Source organism: Alnus glutinosa, chromosome 6, assembly GCF_958979055.1.
Source record: "Alnus glutinosa chromosome 6, dhAlnGlut1.1, whole genome shotgun sequence".
Taxonomy (NCBI): Eukaryota; Viridiplantae; Streptophyta; class Magnoliopsida; order Fagales; family Betulaceae; genus Alnus; species Alnus glutinosa.
The window spans coordinates 21,781,830-21,797,512 of NC_084891.1; the positions used below are offsets into that span (position 1 = coordinate 21,781,830).

General features: G+C 37.7%; 2 protein-coding genes and 2 long non-coding RNA genes across 4 annotated transcripts; 1 reads left to right on the forward strand and 3 right to left on the reverse strand.

The window, feature by feature from the left end:
• Positions 1-1,236: 1,236 nt before the first annotated feature.
• On the reverse strand, positions 1,237-2,175 carry LOC133871613 (uncharacterized). Its single transcript, XM_062309039.1, has one exon. The coding sequence runs from the start codon at positions 2,173-2,175 to the stop codon at positions 1,237-1,239; it is 939 nt and encodes a 312-aa protein (XP_062165023.1).
• A 2,990-nt stretch (positions 2,176-5,165) lies between these two features.
• Positions 5,166-5,876, forward strand: LOC133871614 (small ribosomal subunit protein uS11c-like). Its single transcript, XM_062309040.1, has 2 exons — positions 5,166-5,424; positions 5,770-5,876. The coding sequence occupies exons 1-2, from the start codon at positions 5,166-5,168 to the stop codon at positions 5,874-5,876; spliced, it is 366 nt and encodes a 121-aa protein (XP_062165024.1).
• Positions 5,877-6,176: 300 nt separating this feature from the next.
• On the reverse strand, positions 6,177-9,136 carry LOC133871269 (uncharacterized). The gene is made up of 3 exons (XR_009900840.1): positions 8,322-9,136; positions 7,701-7,736; positions 6,177-6,399 (listed from the first exon to the last, which is right to left on the reverse strand). It is a non-coding gene; the product is annotated as an uncharacterized LOC133871269 (long non-coding RNA).
• A 4,973-nt stretch (positions 9,137-14,109) lies between these two features.
• On the reverse strand, positions 14,110-15,174 carry LOC133870334 (uncharacterized). The gene is made up of 3 exons (XR_009900699.1): positions 15,109-15,174; positions 14,809-15,040; positions 14,110-14,713 (listed from the first exon to the last, which is right to left on the reverse strand). It is a non-coding gene; the product is annotated as an uncharacterized LOC133870334 (long non-coding RNA).
• Positions 15,175-15,683: the final 509 nt, after the last annotated feature.

Genomic DNA, 15,683 nt, shown 5'->3' on the forward strand with positions numbered 1-15,683 from the left:
AAGAAATCAAAGAGTAAAAGCCAAGATGTGGGTCAAAAGAAGAAGTCTATCCTATGCCCAAGATAGAGTCCAATGTGTAAAACAAGAAGAGGTGAAACCAAACTGCTGGACCCACGAATTGGATAAACATTCTAATACTACTACATGACAAAACCAAGAAGAAAAAGGTGTCTTTGGCTCTTATAAAAAGAAGCGGAGTTTTATTTCAAGTGTAAGAGAGAGACATGGAACAAAGAGAAGACTGAGATTCTTATAGTAGTACGAATCCCAAAAGAAGAATGACTCTTATCTCTATAAGAGAAGCAACACGGCAACAAACAAGGGGGCCGAAAAATTGCAGAAAAAAAAGAAGAAGACGTTCAGCTCAAGATCAAAGAAGACAGCGACGACGGTTCAAGATTTATTTTTATTCCAAAAACTTGTTAACAACTTAAGTGTGCGAACCCAAGTGCAAGTTGTCGCGAAGTAGTAATTCTTGGAAGTCGAGTGTCGAACCACTGGGATTTGGGAAACAAAGAACACTAAAAAAATAAAATTAAGAAAAATTTATAATAGATGATTTAGTGGAATGAAGCAAATAAAATATATAATGAAAATAACAATTAAAAGGGATCGCTAAGGCTATCATCAAGAGGAAATGCCTTACTATGGTTTTCAGTATCATCTTCTTGATCAGCTTGCTTCACAGACTCAATCGCATGCCCCCTAAAATTGCAATGCATCTTTTGCTTACAACAAATGTATAGAACTGAAATCCACCCAACACAACTTTCTAGCCACTGAAGCGGAATCCAATACCAAAGCTTTGCATTTCAACCATTTTGTTTTTTCCTATGTGACGGTGGTTCAGTAGTCTCAACGCAATTTTTATGTGATTAGGCATGCATTAAGGAACGAGTTCGAGTTCGAACCCCGCAATAAAATCATTCACTTTTGATTAATGTTAGTCACCTTAAATCCTACTGATATTCTGGTAGGACTAGATTAGATTATAACTCAATTAGTCTTGAAGGTGCCTGCGGTTCTCCGGCATCTAGGCTAACATAACACAACATTTTTCCTCATAATGCATGAAAATATCAAACCCCAAAGAAAATCACGAAATTGACATTGAAAGCAACAAAATGTTGCATTGGCAACAATTGAAAAATGTAACTTGAGCACAAGCTCAATTTTTTTTTTAAAACAAAAGAGTAATGTAAGCATAAAAGAAAAAGAAAAAAAAAAATTACAAGTCTAAACTGTTACGCTCTCATCTTCACCCCTACCTACGTGTCGCTTTCTACACTCGCAGTAAAAAACTGTGGTAACTATGTAACTCCAAAGCACAACTATACCATACAAAAAGATTAACCCCACGTTATCTTTAACAACCGTCGCTACCCTCATCGTCGTCAATGTTGTTGACTCTGAAGACGAATCCAGACTGTCCATCATCCTCTGCAGATCCCTCGCGATCGCGCCCGATATAAACACGAACAAACCCGACAGCGCCCACCCGGAAAATCTCCTGTCCGCAATTACAGCCGATCCGACCCGAATGGCATCCCACCCGAACCTCTCCTCCACGATCGAGACCACGAGACCGAGGCTCAGAACCGCCATCAAGTAAATCTCGAAAGCCGACCCGATTACAAGCACCAGAAACTCGGACGCGGGCGATCCGGTTAGAGGTGCCAACACGCGCGGAACCGGGGCGTACAATAGCGAGAGGGCGTAGATGAAGATGGTGGTGACGAAGGGCCTCTTCCACGTCAGCTTGACGACCGTGAACGCCGTGCGGAGGGTGGGGCGCGTCGCGTGGCAGGAGGAGGCGGTGGAATTGACGGCGGTGACGGCGGCGAGGAGGGAGAGGAAATAGGAGGGGAGGAAGAAGAGGGCCTTGATTTTGAGGAGGGAGAGCGCGTGGACGCGCGACTCCTTCCAGACGTGGCTGGCCTCGAAGCGCGTGGAGGAGAGGAAGGCGACGGCTTCGAGGTGGAGGACGTGGGACTTGAAGGAGAGTGAGAAGAGGGAGAGGGAGACGAGGAGGAAGGAGAGGGGGAGGGTGGTGAGGGCAAAAAGGGAAAGGAAAAGTTGTTTGTTTCTGAGGAAAATCTTGAGGGAAATGAGGATGGTAGAGAGAGGGGGAGAACAGGTGTGGGGTTGGGAGAGAAGATCGTCCCTTTCGGACATTTTTCTCTTTTCTCGGCTCTCTTCGTGGTGGTTGGATCGATGGGCATTCGAGTTTTTCACGGGCGCTGGAAGGGTTTTACCGAAATGCCTCCATCGGAGGTTTTTTTGGTTTTTGCTGAAAATGTATTTATGACCCCACCAGTGGGCCGAGAGTGCTAGAGAGACAGTGAGGTGACAGCGAAGGGAGTGAAATGGCGATCCTTTGAAGCCAAAGGACCACGCGTTGAATTATAACTGCATTTAACTACGAACCACTCGACTGCGATAGGACCGTTGGAATCTGGAGAACGACCGCGTGTGGCTTAGATTTCAGGTTTCCAAAAAGGGAAATGCTCTAGTTCCCAACTTTTTATCCCAAAAAGTGGTTCCCAAATGATGTGTCATCATCCCATGAGATGATGACACATATCCCAAAATGATAAATCACATGAGATTGTGACACATCATTTGGGAACCAAATTTTGAAAAAAAAATTTGGGATGTGTAGCACTCCTCTTCCAAAAAAGGATAATACTATAATAGTACCAAGAGACGTCGTTTAATTTCCTAAAATATAGAAAGAGAGTTATAGGTAGATGTAGATTTAATTACATAGTGGTATCATTCAAGTTTTGTTTCAAATTTTTTAGGTCGAATTTTGAATTCAACACTTTTGAATGAAGGCGTGTACATTTTCTTTTACTATTATTATTACCATGATAGTGAAAATTAATCGTTATTATTAGTTTTATATAAATGCCGAGTTAAAGGTTAATTTTCACTGCTATGTTAGCAAGTCATTTATAGGATAATTTTCGTCTTGAGAGTTATTTGGTGTTTTTATACGGTATTTGTGATTCCTCTCGATTTATAATTCAATACACAAATTAATTGGTTCCGTTAGGTCAGTTTGTGCGTGTATTATCAACAATTTTCACAGAAAGTGATAAGATGATGCCTTGAGCAGTTACAAATCGAGAACCCTTGACACAAATAGACGCGCTACGAATTCCATACAAACTATACTTCTCAATACAATTTCTTTCATATTCATTAAAATTTATTCTACTGATTCTTGAATACCTACTATGGTAGAATATTCATGTTTCTTTTGACTTACAAGAATATGTGGAGCTAGGCATGTTTGGAAGCACAGGAGAACGTTCCTTTGCTAATATTATTACTAGTATTCGATACTAGGTGGAATGCACATTTGCTTCAAATAGTTCCCAAATAACCGTTTTACGCCCGATTTTTTTTGTTTATCAAGCGACACCTAGATTTGAACTAGGGAAAAATAATTTGCTAGAGGAATTGCCTCATAAGAAATTGAGCACAATTTTGCAAAGAAATAGCCCACTTGTTTCTCGAGAAGATATGGGAAACATGCTCACTATCATTTAATTGAATAGTTGATCCAATTACTTGTTGTTTGAAGAAACCCTCTACTTCATCAAATGAAATGTGAATAACCCGTCATCCTCTCTTTGAAATAAGGGGCGCTTCAGGTTTTGTCGGTGCTTGAAACAATTTTGTCTTCTTCATATTACTATATCGCTAGAGTCAATAATTTTATATGAGGATCTACTGAACTCAGCTCATCCATTAGGAATAATAGAATCTCTCAACTTGTTAAGTGGTAGGAATTAAGGACTCTTTCTTGGTGTTGGCTGATTAAACATTTCGGAACCCATGTCTATTAATCAAAAGCGTGACTTTCAAGGAGTCCCTTTGTACGATAAGTCCCCTCAAATGCAATAATTGTCTTTTCCTTATGGTCTAGATGTTTTACTCCTACGGCTTCGAAAGAATTGAACGAGGAGCCGTATGAGGTGAAAATCTCGTGTACGATTCTGTAGAGTGGTAATAAGGGTGACTTATTTGTCAACTTATCCACTGTCTCTCCCAAAAAACCAAACTCTTCCTTACATAAAGTCTTGAAGACAATCATAGAAGAAGAACTAGAGGACGAACACGAGGAAGCCTCCTCCCTAGAAGAAGAACCCAACCCCTTGAATAAGAAGAAGAAGAAGAAGTTCTCTGTTTAGCAAAGCAAACTAGAATTACCTGTACTAAAAACTTGGCTAAATTTCATTCCACTAGGGACAGGTAGACGGGTTATTCATATTTCATTTGATGGTCAGAGGCAAATTGAAAGCTAAGAAGTGGTAATTCTAAGGATTCCCTCGGGGAAAAATACAGATGTCTCCTACGTTACCTGTAATATGTGGAAGTATCGACGTAATACTTTAGCAATTCTCAATCCATTATATGGATCCTGGTATTTTTCCTAATTGATGTATTTTGAATATCCAACAATACTATAAGAAGCGGTGGATTTCATTTTCAGAAAGCAGATTTCTAATATCACTCTACTCCTACATTAGTTAATACTTCAAAGAGGTTTTACCTGGAATAAAAGAAGAAAAATGGATTCATGGAAGTTTAATAACAAAATCACTTCCAAATGGTATATTTAAGATTCAGTTAGATAATAAAGATCGAATTCTAGGTTATGGTACAATAAGGATTTGTCGTAGTTTTTTACATATACTACTGGAAGATAGAGTAAAAATTTTAATAAGTCGTTATGATTCAACCAAATGGCATATAATTTATAGACTTTGAAACAAGGATTCAAATGATTAGTTAATTTTTTTTTCAATTTCAATATTCCTTTTGCTTTAGAAGGGATATAATTCGAATGTTCAAAATTTCAAGAAACATATTTTCTTCCAATAAGTAAATTCAAAATTAAGCTAAGGAATGACAAATATGAAAATAAGGGTCTTTGTTCATAAAATTTGTGAAAAATGTCATCTGATCCGTAGACAAGGACGAATTATAGTAATTTGTTCCAACCCGAGACATAAACAAAGACAAGGATAATCTTTCTAAAATAAAAGAGACTCTCTAAGGTACCGGATATACAAAAGAAGAAGAAATGATCCATTTTGACATGAAATGATATATCCATACATCTCTGACTTATATTTATGAGATAATAAAGTATGGCAAAACCTGTACCAAGAATTGTTTCATATAGGAATGGACGTATTGGTTTACGTAATAGTGCACGTAGAATACCAAATGGCGTTATTCATGTTCAAGCAAGTTTCAACAATACCATTGTGACTGTTACAGATGTACAAGGTCGGGTAATTTCTTGGTCCTCCGTTGATACTTGTGAATTCAAGGGTACAAGGATAGGGACACCGTTTGCCGCCCAAACCGCAGCAGGAAATGCTATTCAGACAATAGTAGATCAAGGTATGCAACGAGCATAAGTCATGATAAAAGGCCCCGGTCTCAGAAGAGATGCGGCATTAAGGGCGATTCATAGAAGTGGTTTAATATTAAGTTTCATACAAGATGTAACCCCTATGCCACATAATGGGTATAGACCCCCTAAAATAAGGCGTGTTTAAAAATAAACAAAACATTTCAAGAGAAATAAAATAAATAATTTAATGATTTGATCAAATAAAAATATTACTATGGTTCGAGAGAAAGTAATAGTATAGACTCGGACACTACAATGGAAATGTGTTGAATCAAGAGAAGATAGTAAGCGTCTATATTATTGACACTTTATTCTGTCTCCACATATGAAAGGTCAAGCCAATACAATAGGCATTGCAATGCAAAGAGCTTTGCTTGGAGAAATAGAAGGAACATGTATCACACGCGCAAAATCTGGGTATTCAAGAATCAGAAGATGAAATTTTAATGAATTTGAAAGAAATTGTATTGAGAAGTAATTTGTATGGAATTCGTAGCGCGTCTATTTGTGTCAAGGGTCCCCAATCTATAACTGCTCAAGACATCATCTTAACACCTTCTGTGGAAATTGTTGATAATACACAGTACATAGCTAACCCGACGGAAAAAATCTTGCCTAATTCACTAATTCGTGGGAAGAGACCAAATTCTTGTTGTATTTTAAAAATGTTCCAAGAGGGATCTCCGAAGTAGATTGTCACGCCCCCGTTTTGGAATATAAGGGAAAACGTGAGTTTAAGTGCTAAAAACAAACATTATAAATGAAAGCGTGCATTTACAACTAAAAATTTAAAATTTCTACTCTCTTAAACCTTTCTATTTATAAATCTATACAAAATCATGAACTCCAAAAGGAACAAATCATACTATACAATATTAGGGTTTGGCTGGTTCATCACGAACTATCGCTCTCAGCGAGGTCTACGCCCTTACAAGAAAAAGTCTTCGTCTTACGGTTGTCATCTGGAGAGGGGTGGAGGAAGAAGGGGTGAGTTCGACAACTCAGTAAGGAAAATACAACACCAGGGGAAATAAAACATGCTATAAACCTTTATGCCATAATCTTTAGTCATTTTCATAATGACAGATTTATTCTACTCATTGTTAAGAATTAATTTCACATATGATGAATTGCATAATGTAAATTGATTTATAACCTAAACCAATTGTATATTGATTTTAATTTATTTTAGATGATTTAAGTGTTTTTAAAATATATTAAGAGTTATGATGATGTTTAGAATATGAATATGATATGTGATTTTTGATTGAGTAAAAGTTCAAGATTCAAGTTATGAATAATTATCTGAGAAGTGACATGCTAGACTGTTTATGCTTTATAAGAAAACACATATTAAAGCATGATTTATAAAATGAAATGTATGGTTTTAGGACAGGTGACATAGCATATGAACAATTTAAATAGAATTTGTAGAATATGAATAATAGTATAAGAATGACAGTTTATAAATGAGAATGACAGTTTATTCCAGTATATTCTTTTTATCAGTTTTCTCTTTAATCCTTTCTCTGTGGTTTAACCTCTTATAAACTCTACACCGCCAATTCCCGTGAGCGGCGCACGTTGGCTTTGTCCAAAGGACCTATAGACTCAGCCTGTCGTCACAGAGAAGAGTCGCCGGGTTGGGGATCTTCCCTAGGTGAAGGCCAACCTCGGATGGTAGCACACACCGACTTGCGGTATGTTTGCCATGCTACCCTATACGGTACCGACCTAACTGTAGTAGTGCCTCAAGGTTAAACAATTACTGCACATAAACGTTTTCTGTAATACTGTAGGCTCTGCTTTATCTGTAAACTTTATTTCAAAACTGTAAGAGCCGCTTTTATAACTGTAGTCATGTGCAGAATTTAACTTTAGATTTTCTTTTCTTTCAAAACTGTATTCATAAATAGAGTCATTTATTTTGGAATGCTCTATAATCATAACTTTCAAATGCTCTCTTTTTCATCATTGCATATTTCACAACTTTGAAATGCTCTTAATTATGACTGTAAGTATGCATAATCCATAATTTTAAAATGCTCATAGTCTTAACTATAATTATGCATAAATCATAATTCTTAAAAATGCTCTTAACCAAAACTGTGATTTATACTCAAAATTCTTAAACAATATCATATGAGTAATAAAGCTTGGCATTAAAAATCGCATGAGCAACACTTTGTAAAATTCCCCAACACTTTTTCAAAAGATTTATAATAAAATCTTGTTGGGGTTTTTCGGTGTTGTATCCCCTTACCTGGACTTTCCATTAGCATCGGGATCGAGCTTTTACCTAAATAAATTGAAAGAAGAAGCTTAGAAGAATATTCTAGAATTTGTAGCCTAAAACTTAATTAAAATAACATGTATCAAGAGGTCTCCAAATTGTACTACCCAAAACAACCCCCTTGAATTTACTAATCCTTATTCCGAAACTTCATATCCAAACAACCCAATTTTTTTTTTTTTTTTTTTTAAAGTAAATTCTTCACAAAGCAAATTCCAAAATGTCAACAGGTACCACACTCTAAACGGTCTTGAACAGAAAATCTTTAATAGAAAATCACCATACCCATTTGGTTAACCAACCGAAAATTATCCTACTGAAACAAAATCTCCCAAAATCCAACAATACTCAAAAGATTCCATGATCCAATAAATAAAACAAGAAATCTACTCATTTAATCACTAGGAAAAACAAAACAAAAACCACCTTCTCGCTTGATTCCTCAAAATAGATTACACGCTTATTCGGTTTTTCTACAAAGAACATTCTCCAGAAAAATACGCCTCCAACTATTATCAACAACCAGCCCATTTCAAATCAGCTCACACACCAACAAGCCAAGGTAAAAACACTAGAGACTAAGATATTCACCTTGGGATTTCATGATTAAAACCAGAGAAAAGCCACCGAAAATCTCCCACGAAAATCGCCGGAGTTCGCGTCCTCCAGCTCTGCCGGCGTCCTCTGCTCCGACCCACCGCGATTGGCCAGAAAATTGGGCCTTCCGGAGGTCAAGTCCTCTCTCTGTTCAGCTCTCTCTCTCTCTCTCCCTCCGAGTCTCTCCTCTGATTCACTCTCTTTCTCTCGGTCTCTCTCATCTCACGGTTCCTCTCTCTCTGCGACTTAGACAAAGAAGAGAAGAAACAATATAGAAGAGAAAGGATGAAGGAAGGAGAAGGATCGGCATCTGGGCTCTCGGGTCTGGCGGGTTGCAGATCGTACGGGTCGTGGGTCTTTGAAGGTTCGGCCGGAGAAACACCTATCCCGCCGGAAAACGCGCCGGACATCGCCACTGAAGGTCGGCTTCACAGGTTCTCGGTCACTGGGTCATGGCTGGGTGGGTTCGGGTTTATGGTTTCGTCGGAAACCGCCATTGGTCCGCCGGATTTCCCTCTGACCACCGGACATGGAGGATCGGACCTCCCTGGCTCACGGCTCACCGAAACCTTTCCGGGTTTTCTCTCTCTCGGGTCACGGGCTGCACTAGTTTGATGGGTCTTCCGGTTATGCGCACACACGAGTCACGGGCTCGCCAGAAACCGCTCCCTGCCTCGCTGGATTTCGGTCATGGCCACCACCCACGGAGGATCGGGTTCCCTGGGTTCCGGGTCGACTCCATCTCTGGCTCCCTCTCCCGATCTCTCACTCTCCCTCTCTCAAACTCTGACTCTCCCTCTCTCAAACTCTCTGTCTCTCGCTCCTCTCTGTTTCTCCCCCTGTACTCGTGTGAGAAGAAAGAAAGAAGAAGAACTAAAAGAAGCATGAAGGAGATGATGAAAAAGAAAAAAAAGAAAACAATAAATAAAGAAGGAAACAACTTGTCGTGCAAGTTCTTCTCTCTTTTTTTTTTTTTCTTTTTTTTTTCTTTTTTTTTTTTTTTTTAACCAAGGTTAACTTTTATCCTAGTTAGATTAACCTAAGTTAATCTTTAAAAAAAATCTAGTTAACCCAAGTTAAGTTTTATCTAGTTAACTTAACTAGAGTTACTTTTTAATAAAAACTAATTAATAAACATAGGTATTTTTATTGGTTTTAAAAAATATGTTGTCTAATAAAAATTTGGGGTATTACATAGATGGTGGTTTATAGAGTAATCCTCGATCATAATTTCCAATATGAGTACTTCGCCAAATATGAAACTTGTGGCTGATAGTAAAACACTGCCTCCCCTGTTGAGACCTAAATCGATCTTCATAGATTTCTTGAGAAAGTTTTTTTACGAAGTTTTGCTATAGCATCTATAACTGCTTCTAGCTAAAATCATTTATTTTGGCTTTTTGACCCCATATTGTAGGGTGGATCTCGAAAGATATGAAAGATCTCCCTCCAAGTCGTACATACGACTTTTATTGTATGCAGTCGTATAACAGTCTACTAAATAACATTACTATTTATATATATATATAACAAATTTGATTTAAAGCAGCTGTACATGATGGAAGAATAATAGAATTAATAGAATAATGCCCAATCGTAACCCAAAATTATGACAATTGTAGCGCCACAAAAGTGGGATAACCAAATGGGGTGGTCCTGACATACATTTTTATCTCTAATGTCATGTATGCAAATTGAGATTTCTCATGTTTCGGCTCCGCCATTCCAATTCATCATTCCTATTCGCTAAAGTTATTTAAATAAACAATAATTTTACATGGTATTAGATCAAAAGTCAAGAATTCAAAATCTGACTCTATAATTTATCCATTTTAATTAAATATTGTACATAGTGAGTATATGGGGAATTTGAGTTTGCACGGACTTAGGAGATGATGTAAAAATAGTTTAGCATACACTGGAAAAGAGGATTTATACACCTCATTAATTTTTAAATAATATTAATGAGGCATATAAGATATTTGTCAAATCGTAATTACACATGACATGGCACGCTATTAAATTATTAGATGGAACATTGAAATAAGTACTAACAGAATTTATTAGTTCTCCATACCATCTGTGAAACTTTTTGAAGCCGAAGGATCTGTTTGATTTCGCGTTAAGCCACATGTACTAAAAAAATATTTAACCAAATAAACAAATATTACTAATGGTGATACCATTTACTAGAGACCTTTCTTGGATCTCACAAGGCTCACTCAAGCCCATTACTCCTTGGGATTTCGGAAAATCTATTTGTCCCCCAGGTCAAGCTGGGCCTGACGAGTCATCCCTCCCTCAGTGGGGACACCGACCCCAGACCAGCGATCATTTACCCGACAAACATGTGATAAGGGGACTATAGAAGGAAAGGTATTCTAAGTATCCCCTAGTTATTATCATGTCTATTTCAACTTCATTTAATAAGGGACTGATCTATTAGAGCATCCCCCGAAGGAAAACTATTCATGAGAATATGCCACTTTTCATATTAGACCCTTAAATCTCAGTCCTTGCCATTTCAAGCTCACTTACCATAACAATGGCAATCCTTCAGGTGTCGTTGAATACGACGGTTCCACTAGCAATATCCTGAATAGCCCACCAACCATTGAATTAGAAGAGATGGGGAAGCAATAGCATAGGAGTTGCAAATAGAAAGTTATCAAGAAAAAGCATCAAAACACGGGAGTCGAATAAAGAAGAAACGGATGCCCTTTTTCCCCCTTTTATACAGGCACCAAGAGTATGACAACCAAACAGTCACTATTTAAAATTCAAAATTATTCTTCAACACATCACTGCCATGTGTCACTCATGGAGCGCTTAATACATAAATCAGTGCGACTTTCAATATGACCAAGGCAAAGCAATCATATTGCCGCATGTCTCACGAATTCCCAAGATTAAGTAATCATGACATATAACGCTTCACTGAGTATGTTTGGCAAATGCTTAAACAGAACAGAGTAGTGGGTTGTTGGCCCTGTTTAGTAAACCACTCCCCCCGCCCCCCCCCCCCCCCCCCCCCCCCCCCTTTTCTCCTTATTTACTATCAGGACGGGATAACCAGAAGACTGAAATGGTTGGCTTCTTCAAGAAGCCAACGTTTACTCAATTCCTATTTTACCCCCAACCCAAAAACACCACCCCTTGCAAAACATCATGCCTAGCACAGTGCTACTACCTCATTACCCAAGAAAATCCAGCGTTCTCAAGAAAACATCATCTGGTCTGAAGCTAAGACAGCGCCGCCTCGTCCGAGCAACACAACACCGCCCAACACAGCGCCACCACCTCAACCCAGGTTTGAATCCCCTCCCCTGTTTCCCTTTCTTCTTCGTAACCCATCTTATCCTCATTTCCTTCACCAAACAAGACCGAGTGAGAGAGATAATGGGTATGTGAGTTTTGATTACGATTTGGATTTGGGTTGTTTCCGCAATTTGTTGGAGGATGGGTATGAGATTTGGCCGATGAATTGGGAGGCTGATTTTGGGTTGAAACAATGCTTGATTTCTGGCTTTGTAGATCTGGAGTATTCGATTCTTTTTCTTGGGTATTTTGTGTTGTCTCTATTTTGTATTTAGATTTGCCCAAAATTTAGGGTGTTTTGGTCGATTGAGTGGTAACCGATTGTAGAGATGTGTTGGCTGTTGTTGTTCTTGCTTTTGGTGTTTGGTTTTTGGTTCATTTTATGCTTTGTGTTTATCGTGAACATTTTGGAATCTTGAAGTGATTTCCTTAAAGTTGTAGTTATTGCTTGCCAATTGTAATGGCCTTATGGATTAGGGTGCTTTGGCTTTGTAATGGCCGATTGCTGATTTTTTTTTTTTTTTTTTGAGTCATTTCCACAGCATTGCTTATTGTAGATGTTAGTATATTACTGTAATTGATGTATGTTAATGTGTATGTGAGAATTTATAGATGATAGTATATTGCTGCAACAATATTACTTTGAACAAACTAGAACGTATAGAAGTTCTTATTGCAGCATTTTAATACTTTGACAAGGATGAATACGGTTATATTACAATTGATGAGCTCCAGCAAGCTTGTGTAGAACAAAACATGAGTGTCATTGATCATGAAGGTATTGAAGATATAATCAGAAATGTAGATCAAGATAATGTATGTCATTGGAATTTTTTTTCTTCAAATAACATGTGCCCAACAAGCGTGCATCTGAATTCTCCTTTCAAAACTCTATGTATTCATGATACTATAACTTAAGAAATATGTATGAGCTTTATAAAGGTGTCTTGCCTCTGGGTTTTAATGTTGTCTATTGTTGTTCTTTGCTAAGGAAAAAGCATATTTTGATGATATTCAATACAAAGAAAATGAGAATTCTTTATTAGCCAGTTCTTGATTCTTATATTTATATGATGCTTCTGCTCGACCTTAACATGTTGGTTTTGTATGTTTCTTTTGTAAAATTAAGAAGCTGAATGAGTGCTTTCATTTTGTATGTTTTAATGTTGTATGTTTCTTTTGTATAACTAAATGAATGCTTTCATTTACTCTAGTAATGTTGCAGAGAAATTTCTGCTAGCAAGAAGGGGTTCAGTAATGGAGAAAGGTGAAATTGAAGCAGATGAAAGTGGTTACTTTAAAATCAATAAAAAATAGTATTTATTTAAAGTAGAGAATATTTAGAGAGTTTGGTATTTAGACCTTTTGAAAAGTAACTAGCTAAAATAACAAAATTGAATTTTTTAGCTAAAATTTGCTTAAACTTTGACTAGCTCACTAGAAATGCTCCAAGACTTTATGTTTGGCAGCTATATTTATGTATACTAGTAAAGTATTGTAATAAAGGAATGTGCTTATTTTTGTGCTTACAGTTCTTTTCCTTTGAGTTGGAGAAGACTCATTTCATATCATATATACTTATCGATGTAGGCACGCGTAAATATATCTACAACTAGCAACTTATCAAATGGTCCTCTGTTATGTAAATGTGGAGTTCCTGTACGAGTAAGGTACTCTTGGACCTCGACCAATCCCAGTAAAAAGTGGTACGGATGTATTAACTAAAAGGTAATTTCAGAAATTACCTTTGTGTCATATTTCGTCGTTAGTAGTTTATGACATTTTTGTTCTTTCCATGCAGAAGGCCAGTGATTGTGATTTTTTTGTATGGGCTGATAAGGAAATGTCACCTTACGAGAAGGGTTTAGTGAAATATCTGAGAGAAATGGAGGAGAAAATGATTGCTGGTAATGACAGAGTCGATGCATTCATTGGAGAAAAATGCAAAGAACATTACGACAAACTATGGCGGGACTTAGAGTTGGGTCAAAATGACAAAGTCGATGCATTGATTGGAAAAAAAAATGCAAGAAACATTACGATAAAATACAGCAAGAGTTTGGGTTGGGTCAAAATAATTGGAAGATGTTAAGGGCTGCATTGTTAGTTGTCATTTTGCTTTTAATGTTTTATATTAGTGGTTAAAGTGGAACTAGAAGTACTAAGTTAATGTTAAAATGACAATTATGGAAGCAGTTTAGTTGTATGTTTTCATTTTGAATGTTATGTCTATATATGCACCAAATTGAGCATCTCTGTATTTTGAATGTTATGTACATTTTTTTGTCATGGTGTTATTAAAAATAGAGCATTCCGAACATGTATTGACGAAAACAGGATTTGTGTATTCAATACTGTGAAAAATGTTCAATAAACAAAGCTTCATTCCTGAACATATTCATCACCTAAGGCAAATATCATTGGTCAAATACCATATCCATCTCTAATTCATTACAACCCAACATATCAGAGACTTAAGTAATCAAAACAATTACAACCAAATTACTTGTTATAAAATTACAACCAAACATATCCATCACCTAATACCCAAACTTTGAACTTGTTGACGTTTATGCCCTATTGACCCACTCCCACATGCTATTTTTCATTGTATTCCGATATGTCCCCATGTACCTTGCACTCGACTGTGATTGATCTGATCGTAGTCTAAGTGTTACATGCATTTCACCTGTCATATTAACCTGATGTGAGACATCGATCCAAGCTTCACCGTATAGTTGTTGTAGAGCGTGTCTGAATAATGGATCAATATCCCCACAGTCCTTGCGGATGAAGTTGTGTATAGTAACACGCAACCACAATTATTCGTTGGTCCGGTATCGCGCACGGGGGCATATTTTCCAAAATCGTGAACCGATTCTTCAAAATCTCTAACGCCCGTTTCACCGTCGATCGTAGTGAAGAGTGTCGGTAGTTAAACAACTTTTTATCAGTCCTGGGTTGGGGTCGACCCCGGCGAAAGTTTTCCAAGTGGTATCTTTCGTTTCGATATGGGGGCAGGAATCCCTTGTAGCAACCATAAGCTGAATCCACTAAATAATAATATCCTACAAAATACATGTTTTTTCATTTGTTGTAAGTATACCCTTATCTAAATAGTAAACTATTATGCCGGGAAACACGATCGTTGTACCAACAGTACCTTCGTCTGGCGTTGGGAAGTTCATGGTTGGATCGTTTATTGTCTCAGTAAAAATTCGTGCGTCGTGTGCGCTGCCCTTCCACCCTCTACAGACAAACGTGAAACAAAGGTTGAAGTTCGTCACGCACATCACATTTTGTGTCGGGGTTGAGCTTTTGCCTCGAAAAGGGACGTTGTTGTGATTCGTCACGTGCGCCATCAAATGTGTGCCATCAATAGGACCTAAACAATACTGAAATTGGATAATGGTTAAAATTTGAATAATAACAAACACACACATACATAATAAAATTTGACTACCTTAAACTACGGGTAAAATTGCAAATTAAGGGCGATGTAAGGATGAGGAATCTTGGTGCTACAAGGCTGTATGATCGTCTTTCCCAATCTGCAAAGTTCCCTGCATACGCAATTAGCATATATGCTAATAGTGGCAGTTGATCACTGCAGCCTGTCAGACACAGTCCTCTGTGATTGTGCCTGTGCAACTACTAGGTAAAATGCTGCTAATTGCTCTATGATTTTAACATAGCGGCTACTTCTCAGATAGCCATTATGTTTTAAGGTACAACATAGTTTCATAAAGGTGCGGGGAAACATTCGGAAGCGCTTGTAGCATGTATTCGGGCTAGGATTGCTCAAAACCCAGTGGATCCACATTGGGCCCGTCAAGGAAGACGTGCGTTGCTGAATATGCACAACTCGGTCCAAGTGTTGCATCGTATAATTTAATTCTTGAAGCACCTTGAAAAGTCTATGAAATGCTGTCTCTAACTCCTCAAGGACCTCTTGCGTGTACCTTTGCCCATCGTCTTCATCATCATCCATTTCATTCTCCAAATTGGGTTTGCCATCTATAATATCTACCCAGTTTA